Raw genomic sequence first — 16,460 nt, 5'->3', positions numbered from 1 at the left:
ATGGTGAGAAGAGTGGGTGGAAGAGAAAGGGGACAGGATTTTGGCGTTGATATACCTCTGTTCCATAACCATTACATACCAAGAGTTCTTGTATTACAGGGTTTAGAACTCTGGGAAGCATATTGGATATTCTGTAAGATTTTCAGTGACCCAATGAAACAGTTTAATACCACGTAAGCACTTACCTCTACTGTTTGTATAATATCTCGAGGACCAACAATCTCAGGATCATATTTAATGTGTGCTTTGTTGGTTGCAAGAGCCACTGAGCTGTATAATACACCTTTAGTCTTCATAAGGGTGGATTCTATTTTATGTACACATGAGGCACATGTCATTCCTCTCACCTGTTAAACACAAATTCTTGCCTGTTATCAAAACCAAAGACTCATTTTTAAAAATATTTGTGAATACTTTTTCATCTATTACAAACAGAGAATCTGAGAAACCATAAACTGTGCTTTTGTTATCTGAGTTATAGCATCCCTAGATAGTATAAGAAAAACAAAAAACCTTTTGGAATATACAGCTATCTGACCAGCAGGTGGCACTGTGGCTTGATATTTGAATAATGCGTAGGTTAGCAAATCCACATACAGTTTGTAATATTTATAGGTTTCAGAGTAGCAGCCGTGTTAGTCTGTATTCGCAAAAAGAAAAGGAGTACTTGTGGCACCTTAGAGACTAACAAATTTATTAGAGCATAAGCTTTCGTGAGCTGCATCCGATGAAGTGAGCTGTAGCTCACGAAAGCTTATGCTCTAATAAATTTGTTAGTCTCTAAGGTGCCACAAGTACTCCTTTTCTTTTTGTAATATTTATCTATCTTTAGGTTTTATTTTGCTGCCCATCACTATAGTATATGAGCAACTTCCTACCAAATCAATTGCAATAACAAAGTCTCTAGTGGAGACATATAAATTGCACATCTTCACAGAAGGTTGAAAAATTCTGAATGCTACCTTTTTCCATTTATAGTCAATATACAATTTTTAAAAAGATTGAAGAGGTGGTACAAAGGTCAGCATTTCAGCTTTTTGCATCCTTGCTAATATTTCAAGCTTTGAATAAAAGGCATGGATTGAATACACTGGGAAAAGGTACACTTGTCATATATTTGGGAGTTTTGTTGCTATATGACATGTATTATTGCATTTGTTTCTAACCCACCTGTGCATAGCTTTCCACTGACATTTAACCTTATAGAAGCAGATATTCTATTTGAAAGTCACATTTTCAGCTAAAAACTGTCTACATATTATTGGTAAAAGCAATCTTTAAGATTACTCTTAACAAAGATTAAAAAATTAGAGGGAAAAACAGCTTTTCCCCTCTTTTTACCCAGTTTCTAGTGCAGACCAAGGTGTTTGTGCATTGGACTGCACTGGGTGAAAAGTTAACTTCAGCTGTTTTGTTGATGGGCAGTCACATTTTCTGTCTCTCACTTAGCATGATGACGACATTCTCAAGTCTTGTTCTAGGGTACTCACATGCATGCACTATTCCTAGGCTCTGGAACAACATGTTTACCAGTAACAGCAAAGCTGGAACTGACACCGAAGAGGACACATGCAGCAATCAGGAGTATGCATGGAGAGGAAGGTGGGGAAGAGGCAACTGGAGAGGAAGGATGGTCCACTGGCTAAAGTACTAGCCTGCGATTAAAGAGACTTGAGACCAGTTCCCTGGTGCTTCCTGTGTGACCTTGGGCAAGTTTTTTAAACGGGAATAACTTTACTTCTGTATATCACAGGAGTGTTGTTAGGATTAATACATTAAGAATTGTGAGGCATTCAAGTACTATTGGTAATGGGTTCCATTAAGACAGAGAGACCTATGTTAAACCATGTTTGGTGTTGCTATTCTCAGATCTGCCCATAAGTCTCCTATAAACATCAACAGAAGAACAGAAGAACTCTTAACATTTTTAAAATATTTTTTTAACTCTGTACTATTTAAAGGTGCTTTATCAGAATCTTGAATTTATCAATACATAAGTTTACAATGTCCTTTTAACTATAGATTTGATCCAACGATAGCTGCATTTGGCTGTTATCTGTTTTACAAATATTTATTTTTCTTTAAATCAGACAATCCTATCTGTATGAAAAGCTTTCTAGGAAGTAAAAACTTTACACATGCACATTGAACAATAAATATAAATTATTGATATGGTTTTATTTATTAAAATGATCTGCTTACAACAAGTTCTAGAATTCCATCTCCATCATAGTTTTCCATAACAGTAGCTCCAAATCCCAATTCACGGATTAGATCTGCTATGACTGATGGTTGTACGATAGCAGGGTCATACCTCACTTCTGCCTTCCCTGCCATTAGAGCAACAAGCACAGAACATATTCCTAGAAATATACAACCAGAAAGTACAGTGTTAATTAAACATTGTATTAGAACAATGTGCAAACACATTTAGTTTAGTAAACATACTGTACCTCAATCACCATATTACAGGAGGCTAGCAATTACCCACATTCACTAAAACTGTGAAACAGGTAACCTGTACCTAGTATACAGTGGGGGCACTTTCAGAAGAAGCAATAAAAGGTAGGCTCTGAGAGAACATGTGTACTGGACGAATCTAAGTCTAGAGGTAAAGGAAGACGAGGAAAACTGAGGGAAATGCCAGATTTACTACTTGTTTAAATTGGTTAATTTCAAAAATTCCAGTTTCTGATACATTAAGGAAGATCGAAAACAATCTCAATTTTTTTTTTCAAAAATTCCTTTTAAGAAATTTAAGAAACACACTTTGTAAGGGTTTTAGGGCTCCCCACTCTTTGTATTTCCAAAGGCCTTTTCTGTAAGAAATAAACTGATTGAATACATGTGAGAAAGAGAAAGGAACTAAAGGAACACAGTCCTGACAAACACAGAACAAAAGAATTTTCTCTATTTTCCAGTTTCTCCCAGCACCAAAGGATTAAAGCATCAAATAGTCCAAGATTTGTCCAACTTTCACATTATTTTAAACTGATTAAGTATAGCTTTCATTTGCCATTGTTATTTGACCCTGCAATATTTTGCTTCTGCAGAGCTCCTCATCCTGTCAGCAAAGGGAGTACAGAATTATGGTCATAACTATGAATTACATTTACGACCATGTAACAGTGTAAGAGCTTGGCTCTTTATCCCTCCCTACTTGCTAAACCACAAATAGTTTTTATGAGTCTGCCAATGCCTCCAAGTTACCAGGTCTATCTGGTCCTTTAGGTCAAACAGTAAAGGCTCATTGCTTTTAGTTCCGGGGGCCTTGGGTTCCAACCCCACTGATGACCTAATGCGGGGAGGAGCGAAGGGGAGAAAGTAGTTACCACAAGGAAGTAAAGCAGAAAAAGTATGGTTAACTTGGACTCAGTATAGGCTTGTCTGTGTAATGGGGGGAGTTAGCTAACACTGAGTTGAAAATCTGGAAAGCATTTTAAGTGTGCTGAACAAACAAAATGCAATTGTTTAGCTTCTAAGAAGGCAATAATAGAGAGAATACAAAAAAAAATTGAATGGAGAAATGAGTGCCATTTTAAAAGGAATTACTTGCCATCTAAAAAGTTGAAACAATTCATTTTGTACTGACCAGAGTTTTTAAGGATTAAAGATCCACTGTGTACATCAGTAACTGGTTTATGCTCAAAGTGCAGGAGACTCTCTGTATTGTACATTGTCAATGTGTTGCACATGTTGAATGCTAATTAATACCATGCTATGGGTGGGACAGGCAAAAGAGAGTATGTACTAGGAGTAAGTATGAGATCAGAGTTTTATAAGCTGCAGCCCCAATGCACAGGGGAATAATGAAATGAGAAGCTTCAACTTTATGTTACCCTTTATGCTCTCCCTTGTGCTTTGGGGCTGCAGCCTATAAAACTGTTTTAATCTCCCTAGAAATCAGAAAGTTGATTTTACAATGTGTTTAATCCTTTGAGTGCTATAATTCCACTTCTGCCAAGGCAATTTAGAGTAGTATCTATCAAGTGTGGCAATGGAGCTTTATAGTTAGTGTGCAGGGCCACATACTTTATACCCAGTAATGCAACAGTGTGTAGGATGTACACTGTAAAACAATCAAAATTCAATGGGTGGTTGTTTCTCCCTCTAACCCCACGCTAAAATTCCACTATGACAGCTGTAAAGACATCTCTAAAACACGTTTAGAGATTTAACAGGTTTTACTGAAGTATATCTCACCATCTTCCCTCCTCAAATTTCTCTCAATATTTGCTACGCAGGAAGCACAGGTCATGCCAGTGACCTGGATGTAACACTTCGATGGAGTCCTTGCCTCCTGTTTATCATCATGGACTGGTGACACTTTGGAGTGTAGCGCTGTTTTGTAAAGCATATTATCCTGAGAGTCTAACGGCACTTCCAGTGAAGGCTGAGTTATTAATACCAATGGCTCTGTCTTTGCTGGGGAGTGGGAAAAAAAAATCACAAATCATGAATTTATTAACAACCTCTGAAACAAGTTATGACCCAGACACAACATAGCATGACTGCACATTACTGTAGTATTCCTGATTGAAAAGCAGAATTGCACTCACCTTATCAGAAAGATGCATGTATTTGCTCTGTGGGTGCTAAGTCAAATAACTAAGTCTACCTCTGCTCTGATGCCTAGAAACCACTCCCTTAGATACTGGTTAGGCAACTGACAAACTGTGACTTCTGTTTTTCTGCTCAGCTGTGTTCATTTTGTTACTTTTTTTACACCCCCCATATCATCTCTTTTGTCCTTCTGTTGTATCCTGTCTGTTATGTAGATGGTGAGCTTTCTGGGGCAAGGAATGACTCCTTGTTATATGTCTGAACAGTACTCAGGCCAGGTCTACATTAGGAAATTAGGTCAGTATAACTACATCATTCAGGGTGTGAAAAATGTACCTTCTTGAGTAATGCAGTTAAAATGACGTGACCCCTGGTATAGACAGTGCTAGGTTGACAGGAGGGCTTCTCCCGAAGACATAGCTACCACCTCTCGCAGAGTGGGAGTACCTACATGGACGGAAGAAGCCCTCCCATCAGTGTAGGTAGTGTCTTCACTGAAGCGGCGCCATTGCACTGTAGACCTGCCCTAGTTGTGACACCAAGCACTGCTGTATTTACACCTTACCCACAATTGTAATAATCTTCAATTAATCCAGAGGACTAAGGAAATGAGTCTCAACACTATAGGGGTGGGCCTCCACATGTACAACCCCATTAGCATGAAAAGTAATTATACAGATAATACCTCATTCAGCAAGTTGAGTCTGTACCCCATACTTCTGTACATTTAATTCTAGGCAGTATGATATGCTAAAGGGAAGTGAATTCGTCATATAAACTCGGTACAAAAAAATGTAGCTTGGCATTACCTGATAAGGAAGCATCAAATCCCATGTCCTCTATTGCAGATCTTAAGTCTTCTGGACCAGTTAGGAGAGGATCATATTTTATAGTCCCATTATGATTCACAAGAGACACACATATTGATTTTACACCTGGCTTTTGAGAAATGACTCCCTCAATAGATTGCACACAAGAATTACAAGTCATTCCCTCAATATTTACCACAGTAACTTGAGTAATGGATTGGTTGGTGCTGTTTAAAGCTGTCTGAGAAGATTTCACTGGAGATATCTGTGCACTGAAAAGCTCTACGTTTTCATATTCATCTGGAACACTGACTTTAAACATCTCTGGTGATACTGCCTCTATGGCTCTTCTCAGCGCATCTATGCTGATGAAGTCTGAGTCGTATTTTACAGTAGCTGTTTTCTTCTCTAACGAAACTACTATGCTTGCTACAGATGGGAGTGCTGATATGCTGCTCTGAATATTTAAGACACACGAATTGCAGTGCATGCCATCGACTCTGAAAACAATGGTCTTTAAGTCATTAATATGCTTTGGACTTTTTTGAAGTATTCCCTCTGAACATTTGGTTTGGGTGTTCTTTAAACGCTCCACATCAATAACACCCAACTTGAGGGGTTTGGGCTGTTTTTTGATAAATGCTGTGAAACCTGCAGCTTCAATTTGGTTTTTTATTTCCTCTGCTGTAATTAGATGAGGCTGATACATAATAACAGCTTCCTTATTGTCCAGGGAGACTAAAAATTAAACAGAAAAATGTATTAGTGTCTTTGCTCCCCATCCCCTCCTCATAACATTCTATTTAAATATCACTGACCATAGAGAGTCCTATGAACAGCGCATGTTGTCAATGGGGTAAAATTTTCAAAAAGTGATTTAATCACTAAGTCTTCTGAAAGTAAATGGGATGGACTTAGGCTCTTAAGTGCTTAAATCACTGAAAAGGGGACTTAGATACTTTTGAAAACTGCACCCAAAGTGATCTAGTTTTTCTACCTTTGGTGCCTAATACTGCAACAGGTCTTAATCTCCTATTGCCTCATTTTTTGACCTTTTCCTAGAAAGTTCATGCCTTGCCCAACAGTGTGTTAGTTATTTCTTACATTAATGTTAAACAAACTCTTCCATCATAGACCCCAAGTCATTTTCTTTATGTTATAGACAATTAAATATTTGTTTCTGCCATCTCTATTTATGATACTACCTTACATACAACATTATTAATTATTTAAAGTTAAATATAATTAGAGCTATGAAAGAAAAAGGAGCTCTATTACTCCTGTCTCAATCAAAACGTAAAGTAATCATGTGAGACCAATAGTCTGGTCAGAGACTGGGTTATTTTCTTTATGACACTCTGTCAACGAACTTCAATACTAATTGCATCCTGTTGTCTCTAGGCCTGGCAGTCTCCTGAGCAGAGATGATGCACTTTACCAAACTGGAAACCGGTTTTGTAAAGTAGGCAAGTGTTCGTTCACTGGGGAAGGGAAAGAGACTAGAATGCTCCTGTTAGAAACTAGAATCGGATCAAACTCATTTTCACTTGTGCTCTAAAATGTGAGACTGTGATTCCACTGATACATGGTGAATCATCCTACTGAACGACCTAACTTCATGACAGATCACATCAACAGATATGAAAAAAGGACAGAGTAATCAATTAACAATCTACATGTAAAATTAAAATAAAGCATTACCTTTAATCCGCTGTACCCCTTGCAGTTTGCCAATCTTTCCTTCTATGGTGCTGGTGCAAGAATGGCAGGTCATCCCCTCTACCTTCATCCTTAGCACAACATCACATGCTTGGGACCAAATGGAATCTTCACCAGTCCCAGATGTCTTCTCTGGTGCTGCAGTATTTAAATCTATGCCTGGCACCATTTGAATAATCTGGTTGCCATTTATAATAGAAGAAATGAATGTCACAACTGCAGTTTTTTGGTCAGAGGAAATTTTAACATCCAAGATACCTTTGTTCTTTAGTAAGGCGTTACAGATCTGTTCACATGTTACTTGTGACTGAGTAGGAATGGTTAGAAAAGTAGTGTCAAGTAAAACAGGTTGTGGGTCTGAATCAGCCAGGGTAGCATCAAATCCCATGTCAACTATAACTTCCTGAAGGGATTCTGGAGTCTGGAGTCTGGGGTCATAGATAATGGTTGCATTCTTTCCTTCCAGAGATACCTTGAAGAGGAAAAAAAATGACTTAGAGCTAATACCACCGACTAATTTAATGTCAAATAGCTTTTATCTACGTAGGATAAGCATGAAAAAGACAGTTACCTTTTCCGTAACTGGTGTGGCTCATGTCTATTCCACAATAGGTGTGCACGCTCACCACATGCACCAGTGCTGGAAGTTTTTCCCCTAGCAGTACCCGTAGTGGGGGAGCGCCCCCTGCGGCCCCTGGAGTGGCGCCTGCCTGGAGCGGTATAAGGGGAGCTACACATTCCCCTGGACCCTCAGTTCCTTCTTGCCAGACAACTCCAACAGAGGGGAAGGAGGGCGGGATGTGGAATAGACATGAGCAACACATCTCGAAGAACACCAGTTACAGAAAAGGTAACTGTCTTTTCTTCTTTGAGTGATTGCTCATGTGTATTCCACAATAGGTGATTCCAAGCTATATCTGTTGGAGGTGGGTAGGAGTTCACAAGTTCCCAGGACAGAGTACTGCCCTGCCGAAGCCAGAATTATCCCTTGCCTGGGAGACAATTGCATAGTGCAAGATGAACATGTGAACTGAAGACCACGTGGCGGCCTTACAGATATCCTGAATGAAGACGTGGGCCACAAAGGCAGCCGACGAAGCCTGTGCCCGAGTCAAGTGTGCCCTCACAATGGGCAGTGAGGGGACACCCGCCAGCTCATAACAGGAACAAATGCACAAAGTGATACAATTGGAAAGCCACTGAGTGGAAATTGGCTGGCCCCTCGCGCACTCACCTGAGGTGACGAATAGTTGCAAGGACTTTCTGAATGGCTTGGTCTGCTCGAGGTAGAAAGCCAGAGTCTGTTGCATATCGAGTGTGTGGAGACGGCGCTCCTCACTGGACGCGTGGGGCTTGGGGCAGAGGACTGGTAGAAAAATGTCCTGACCCTGATAAGCAGAGACCACCTTCAGGAGGAATGCGGGGTGTGGGCGGAGCTGGACCTTATCTTTACGAAAGACCATGTACAGAGGCTCGGAGGTAAGGGCCCTGAGCTCCGAGACTCGCCTGGCTGATGTGATTGCAACCAGGAAGGCCACGTTCCATGAGAGGCGAGACCAGGAACACGTGGCCAATGGTTCTAACGGGGATCCCGTGAGATGAGTCAACACCAGGTTTAGGTCCCACTGCGGAACTGGGGGGTCTAGAATACGGAAAAAGACGGTCCAACCCCTTGAGGAACTGGCCAGTCATAGAATAGGAAAACACCATGTGCTCCTGCACCGGTGGATGGAAGGCCGATATGGCTGCCAGGTGCACCTTGACTGACGAAAGCGCCAGGCCCTGGGCTCTCAGGTGGAGGAGGTAGTCAAGAATAAGCTGGATCAGGGCGGTCATGGGAGAGACACCGTGGTCTCATCTAGAAAAAAGGGATCACTTGGCCAAATAAGCACGGCAAGTGAAGGGCAGTCTACTTTCAAGGATGACACGCTGAACCTGTTCTGAGCATGTCCTCTCCTTTCCGTCTAACCACTGATCAGCCATGCCATGAGGTGAAGAGCCGCTAGGCTGGGATGGAGGAGGCGGCCCTGGTCCTGAGAGAGCAGGTCTGGGAGGAGCAGCAACGGCCATGGCAGAGCTACCGCCAGGCCCATGAGGGTCCCGTACTATTGCTGCCTGGGCCATGTCGGAGCAATCAGGATGACTGGGGCCTTGTTCGTCTTTATCTTCTCCAGGACCCTGCTGATTAGAGGGAGTGGGGGAAAGGCGTAGAGAAGCTGGCCTGACCAGAACAGGATAAGGGCATAGAAGAAGTCCATGGGGCCGGACGAATTGCATCCGAGAGTGCTGAGGGATTGGCGGCTGTGATTGCAGAGCCCTTGGCCATTATCTTTGAAAACTCGTGGCGAACGGGGGAAGTCCCGGATGACTGGAAAAAGGCTAATGTAGTGCCCATCTTTAAAAAAGGGAAGAAGGAGGATCCTGGGAACTACAGGCCGGTCAGCCTCACCTCAGTCCCTGGAAAAATCATGGAGCAGGTCCTCAAAGAATCAATCCTGAAGCACTTAGAGGAGAGGAAAGTGATCAGGAACAGTCAGCATGGATTCACCAAGGGAAGGTCATGCCTGACTAATCTAATCGCCTTTTATGATGAGATTACTGGTTCTGTGGATGAAGGGAAAGCAGTGGATGTATTGTTTCTTGACTTTAGCAAAGCTTTTGACACGGTCTCCCACAGCATTCTTGTCAGCAAGTTAAGGAAGTATGGGCTGGATGAATGCACTATAAGGTGGGTAGAAAGCTGGCTAGATTGTCGGGCTCAACGGGTAGTGATCAATGGCTCCATGTCTAGTTGGCAGCCGGTGTCAAGTGGAGTGCCCCAGGGGTCAGTCCTGGGGCCCGTTTTTGTTCAATATCTTCATAAATGATCTGGAGGATGGTGTGGATTGCACTCTCAGCAAATTTGCGGATGATACTAAACTGGGAGGAGTGGTAGATACGCTGGAGGGGAGGGATAGGATACAGAAGGACCTAGACAAATTGGAAGATTGGGCCAAAAGAAATCTAATGAGGTTCAATAAGGATAAGTGCAGGGTCCTGCACTTAGGATGGAAGAATCCAATGCACCGCTACAGACTAGGGACCGAATGGCTCGGCAGCAGTTCTGCGGAAAAGGACCTAGGGGTGACAGTGGACGAGAAGCTGGATATGAGTCAGCAGTGTGCCCTTGTTGCCAAGAAGGCCAATGGCATTTTGGGATGTATAAGTAGGGGCATAGCGAGCAGATCGAGGGACGTGATCGTTCCCCTCTATTCGACACTGGTGAGGCCTCATCTGGAGTACTGTGTCCAGTTTTGGGCCCCACACTACAAGAAGGATGTGGATAAATTGGAAAGAGTACAGCGAAGGGCAACAAAAATGATTAGGGGTCTAGAGCACATGACTTATGAGGAGAGGCTGAGGGAGCTGGGATTGTTTAGTCTGCAGAAGAGAAGAATGAGGGGGGATTTGATAGCTGCTTTCAACTACCTGAAAGGGGGTTTCAAAGAGGATGGCTCTAGACTGTTCTCAATGGTAGCAGATGACAGAACGAGGAGTAATGGTCTCAAGTTGCAATAGGGGAGGTTTAGATTGGATATTAGGAAAAACTTTTTCACTAAGAGGGTGGTGAAACACTGGAATGCGTTACCTAGGGAGGTGGTAGAATCTCCTTCCTTAGAGGTTTTTAAGGTCAGGCTTGACAAAGCCCTGGCTAGGATGATTTAACTGGGACTTGGTCCTGCTTTGAGCAGGGGGTTGGACTAGATGACCTTCTGGGGTCCCTTCCAACCCTGATATTCTATGATTCTAAGATAGTGCCCCTCCCCAGGCCCCCCCGGAGCAGAACCGGGGAAATCGCCGGTTCTGCCGAGCCGCGAATACGTCTACCTAGGGAGTTCCCCACCTTCGGAAGAGCCGGTGGGCCACTTCCAGGTAGAGGGACCACTCATGTTGCAAGGAAAAGTCCCGGTTCACACAATCCACTCTCTCATTCCGAGTGCCTGGTAGGTGGAAGGCCTTTAGGTGGATGTTGTAGGCTATACAGAGTCCCACAGCCTGAGGGCTTCGTGGCAGAGGATCAGGCCCTACCTTGCCTGTTGATATAGAACATCGAGGCTGTGTTGTCCGTGAGGACCCTGACTACCTTGTCCTCCAGGTGCGAGCGGAAGGCCATACACACCAGCCGCACTGCCCTGAGTTCCTTCACATTTATATGTAGGGTCAGATCTTGGGCCGACCACAGGCCTTGGGTCTGAAAGTTCCCTACATGGGCCCCACAACCCAGGTCCGACGCGTCCGACACCAGCTCCAACAACAGGGCTCTGTCCCTGAACGGGACCCCTTGGAGCATGTTGTTTGGGGTGAACCACCACCATAGGGAGGTGATCACAGAGTCCAGCACAGTGAAGACCTTGTCCATCCTGTCCGTGGCCTAGGAGAACTTTGAAGCCAGCCAGAGTTGGAGGGGCCACATCTTGAGTCTGGCGTGATGAACCACGTACGTGCACGCCGACATGTGACCCAAGAGCTGCAGGCAAACCCCGGCTGTTGTCACTGGGAACTTTGAGACTGAGTCAATGAGACCTTTCAGGTCTCGAATCTGTCTGGCAGGACAGAGGCTGTGGCCGACGCTGCGTCCAGGAGCACCCCAATAAACTCTATGCGTTGGACCAGGACTAACGTGGATTTGGTGCTGTTTACCAACAGGCCCAAGGCAGTGCACGTGGACAGGAGGAGCGCCACATGATCCCTCACCTGGGACCGAGAGGTGCCCTTGACCAGCCAGTTGTCCAGATAGGGAAAAATCTGGACCCCCCGTTGTCTGAGGTAGGCTGCTACCACCGTCATGCATTTTGTCAACACCCTGGGGACAATGGACAGACCAAACGGGAGAACCATGAATTGGTAGTGATTTGGTCCCACCATGAAATGGAGGAAGCGCCTGTACCCCTCGAATATGTGGATGTGGAAGTACACGTCCTGCAGATCGAGGGCAGCATACCTATTCCCGGGATCCAGGGAGGGGATGATGGAGGCCAGGGAAACCATGGGGAACTTGAGTTTCACCATGTACTGGTTCAGACCTCGCAGATCCAGGATGGGTCTGAGCTCCCCTTTGGCCTTCGGGATAAGGAAGTATCAGGAGTAATACCCCTTGCCCATGAACTCCTTGGGCACCACCTCTACTGCTCCTAGTCCTAGGAGCTGCCCCACCTCCTGTTCAAGCAGAGCCTCATGCGAGGGGTTCCCCAATAGGGACGGGAGCGGGAGGTGGTTGGGCGGGGAGGAAGTAAACCGGAGGGTGTAACCCCAGGAGATGGTGTGAGGACCCATCGGTCTGAGGTTGGCCGCAACCATTCTGGGAGGAAAGCATACCACTAGTTGGAGAAGGGGAGCTTTACTGAGGGTTGATCCCTAATGAGGACTGGTGGGGTGCCCCCGAGTGTCCCATCAAAAGCGCCTTTTCCCCATCTGCTTGCCCTTAGAAGAGCCAGGTTGGGGAGCCAGTCGAGACTGCCTCTGAAGGCATCTCTTATAGTCCCGCTGTTTCTTGTGGGTGGCCTCATACTTCGGGAGGGTGACCTGGACGGGAGTCTGCTGCGGCTTGAACTTAGGTCTTGCCAGAGCCAGTACATATAGGCCCAGAATCTGGAGGGTCGTACGGGAGTCTTTCATGACATGAAGCCTTGTATCTGTCTCCTCCGCAAACAGGGCTTTCCCGTCAAACGGGAGATCCTGCATGGAGGACTGCACCTTGCTGGAAAGCCCAGAGAGCAGGAGCCATGACGCCCGTCTCATGAACACCGCGGAGGCCATGGATCGTGCGGCCGTATCTGCAGCATCCGAGGCTGCCTGCAGGGACGCCCTAGGGGCCGCTGCCCCCTCCTCCACTAGCACCTTGAACTCCTTTCTATCGCGCTCCTGGAGGGAGTCCTCACAGATTGAATCCGTACCGGCCCAGGAGAGCCTGATGATTTGCCACTCACAACTGGAAGCTTGAAGACGAATAAATTTTCCTTGCAAAAGAGTCCAGTCTCCAAGAGTTCTTTGTTCTTTGGGTTTGGGGCTGGTTGACCCTGCCATTCCGTGTGGTTGACCGACTCAACCACCAGGGAGTTGGGTGCCAGGTGAGTATACAAGTACGCATGCCATTTGGTGGGTTCAAAGTGCTTGTGTTCTGCTTTCTTAGAGATAGGGGCCAACAAGGCTGGTGTCTGCCACAGGGCATTTGAAACATTAGCCACCCCTTCATGGAGAGGCAAGGCCACCCTACCCAGTGCCGACGAGGACAGCACATTAAACAGGGAGTCTGAGGGCTCCTCCATCTCCTCTGCCTGGAGGTGGAGGCTTGCTGTCACCCTCTTTAAGAGTTCTTGATGGGCCCTGAAGTCCTACTGTGGGCACAGAGGGGGCGGGGCTGCAATCACCTCCTCTGGGCGAGGAGAGGGGGCCAGTGCGGTGGTCTGGGTATCAGCCGGCATCGGAGGGTCCATCACCTGGTTGGACTCCAGGAACAGTGCCGAGGATGTAAGTCCCACTGACTCCTTCTTTGGGGGTCTGGAGAGGGAGGCCGATGGTGTTTCCGAAGCTCTGGCCATCGAGCGAGCCCCCACCGGGAGCTGCGCCGGAGGCTACGGTGCCCACTGGTACCATTGGGCCGGCCACGATGCTCGGTGCCACTGCATCTGCTGCGGCACCAGTGGAGCTGGCTGTTCGGCTTGGCTGGCCTGGCCCATCGAAGGACGGCTACAAATGGAAGCCGAGCTGGCATATGATCTACTGCTGCCTCTGGACCGGGAGGAGAGGTGGTGCCGGGATCGACATCGGCCATGGGACCACAATCTCAACGTGAAGGATTGGTACCGACGGTAGCAGCTGCTCTGCGAACGGCCTCGATGGGTGGACCCGCGACGACGAGATGCCAGCAATCGACACCCAGGACTGTGATGACTTGGCGAAGACTTGGAGTGGGAGTCCGAGTGGGAACAGCATCAACGATCATGCCGTGACTGGCTGCTGTACCCGCTCTGAGACAAGGACCATGGGCAGTGCCATCAATAATCACTCCTTGAGGACAAGCAGTGCCAAGAGTCCCGGCCAGATGGAAGCCAGCTAGACAGTCTGGTTGGTGTTGAGGGCGATCCACTGGGCGGTGAACGGTGCCAGGAACATTCCCTCAACCAAGACCGAGCCAGAGGCGACTGCGGAGATCCCAGCAACGGCCTCTGGAGAGTGGGGCCAACATCGGCGGCGCTCCTGGCACCGGCATGGACATAACGTCCCGGGCCACCTGGAGGACTTCAGCGTGGAAGGCATCTGGACATCCAGAGGCTTGTTCCGAAGGGGCTGAGCTACTCTGCTCGATGAGAGTCGAACACCTGGAGCTCAGTGGGGAGTGACAACCGCCCAACATGGGTCTAGCCTCTGTCCCGGATTGCCCTCCGTGCCGCTGCAAAGAGGGAGTCTTCCTGGCCCTCTTGGCGTGCCCCGTGAACGGGGAGCAATGCCGACTGGTCAATGGAACCAGAGGGTCGCCACGTACCGATACTGTGGTGCTGGGTACCATTTTGGAGCGGCGTGCCAGAGATGGGGTCAGCGCCAACTCCATCAGGAGCCTAATGTCCCTTTCTCTTTTGGTCCGAGGCTCAAACGACTTGCAAACCTTGCACCTTTCGTTGATATGGGTTTCTCCCAAACAGCGCAAACGGTCTGCGTGTGGGTCACTTCTCAGCACAGAATGCCTAGAAGAGCCGCACGACTTAAACCACGGGGCATGCCCTGGCCCGGGCTCACTGACTGACTAAACTAACTAAACAGCTAACTAACTACAGATACTAACACTGAACAAACAAACAGTACTGCGGATTGAGCTACAGCAAAGCTGGAGCAGAGTAGTTCCGACGCACCTTCACTGGCAGCAAGAAGGAACTGAGGGTGGGGGGGAGTGTGCAGCTCCCCTTATATCATGCCAGGCAGGCGCCACTCCAGGGGTTGCGGGGGGTGCTTCCCCTCTATGGGCACTGCTTGGGGAAAAACTTCCAGCACCGGTGCACGTGGCGAGCATGCACACCTATTGTGGAATACACATGAGCAATCACTCGAAGAAGAATTAGAGTTATCTTAAGTTTAGTAAGGAAATATATAAGTACATGAGAAGCATCAGAACATCAGTACATCAGAAGCAGGAAGCCTGCTAAACAACCAGTGGGGCCCCTGGATGATCGAGATACAAAAGGAGCACTTAAAGACGATAAAGTCATTGCAGAGAAACTAAATAAATTCTTTGCTTCAATCTTCACGGCTGAGGATGTCAGGGAGATTTCCAAACCTGATCCGTCTTTTGTAGGTGACAAATATGAGGAATTGTCACAGATTGAAGTGTCACTAGAGGCGGTTTTGGAATTAATTGAGAAACTTAACAGTAACAAGTCACTGGGGCCAGATGGCATTCACTCAAGAGTTCTGAAAGAACTCAAATGTGAAATTGCGGAACAATTAACTATGGTTTGTAACCTGTCCTTTAAATCAGCTACTGTACCCAATGACTGGAAGATAGCTAATGTAACGCCAATATTTAAGAAGGGCTCTACAGGTGATCCTGGCAATTATAGACCGGTAAGTCTAACGTCAGTACTGGGCAAATTAGTTGATGCAAGAGTAAAGAATAAAATTGTCAGAAACATAGAAGAACATAAATTGTTACGAAAAAGTCAACGTGGTTTCTGTAAAGGGAGATCATGTCTTACTAATCTATTAGAGTTCTTTGAGGGGGTCAACAAACATGTGGACAAGGGGGATCCAGTGGACATAGTGTACTTAGATTTCCAGAAAGCCTTTGACAAGATTCCTCACCAAAGGCTCTTACGTAAATTAAGTTGTCATGGGATAAGAGGGAAGATCCTTTCACGGGTTGAGAACTGGTTAAAAGACAGGGAACAAAGGGTAGGACTAAATGGTAAATTTTCAGAATGGAGAGAGGTAACTAGTGGTGTTCCCAAGGGTCAGGCCTAGGACCAATCCTATTCAACTTGTTCATAAATGATCTGGAGAAAGGGGTAAACAGTGAGGTGGCAAAGTTTGCAGATGATACTAAACTGCTCAAGATAGTTAAGACCAAAGCAGACTGTGAAGAACTTCAAAAACATCTCACAAAACTAAGTGATTGGGCAACAAAATGGCAAATGAAATTTAATGTGGATAAATGTAAAGTAATGCACATTGGAAAAAATAACCCCAACTATACATACACTACGATGGGGTCTAATTTAGCTACAGTTAATCAGGAGAAAGATTTGGATGTGGATAGTTCTCTGAAGACATCCACGCAGGATGTTAGGAATCATTAAAAAAGGGATAGAGAATAAGACGGAGAATATCTTATTGCCCTTA

The 16,460-nt window shown here is 45.9% G+C and overlaps 1 protein-coding gene across 4 annotated transcripts in view; it reads right to left on the bottom strand.

Moving 5' to 3' along the window:
* The window catches only part of ATP7A (ATPase copper transporting alpha), a 64,179-nt gene that overhangs the window by 17,257 nt on the left and 30,462 nt on the right, over window positions 1-16,460 (bottom strand). For all 4 annotated transcript variants that reach the window (XM_038415920.2, XM_043492984.1, XM_043492983.1 and 1 more), the window contains exons 3-7: window positions 7,074-7,563; window positions 5,373-6,110; window positions 4,204-4,425; window positions 2,203-2,363; window positions 186-347 (exon numbers count right to left, since the gene is read on the bottom strand). In XM_038415920.2, the coding sequence (XP_038271848.1) occupies window positions 186-347; window positions 2,203-2,363; window positions 4,204-4,425; window positions 5,373-6,110; window positions 7,074-7,563 (1,773 nt within the window). The remainder of the gene's footprint in view (window positions 1-185; window positions 348-2,202; window positions 2,364-4,203; window positions 4,426-5,372; window positions 6,111-7,073; window positions 7,564-16,460) is intronic.

Source organism: Dermochelys coriacea, chromosome 9 (assembly GCF_009764565.3).
Source record: "Dermochelys coriacea isolate rDerCor1 chromosome 9, rDerCor1.pri.v4, whole genome shotgun sequence".
Classification (NCBI taxonomy): domain Eukaryota; kingdom Metazoa; phylum Chordata; order Testudines; family Dermochelyidae; genus Dermochelys; species Dermochelys coriacea.
This window is presented reverse-complemented; position numbering and strand designations above follow the sequence as displayed.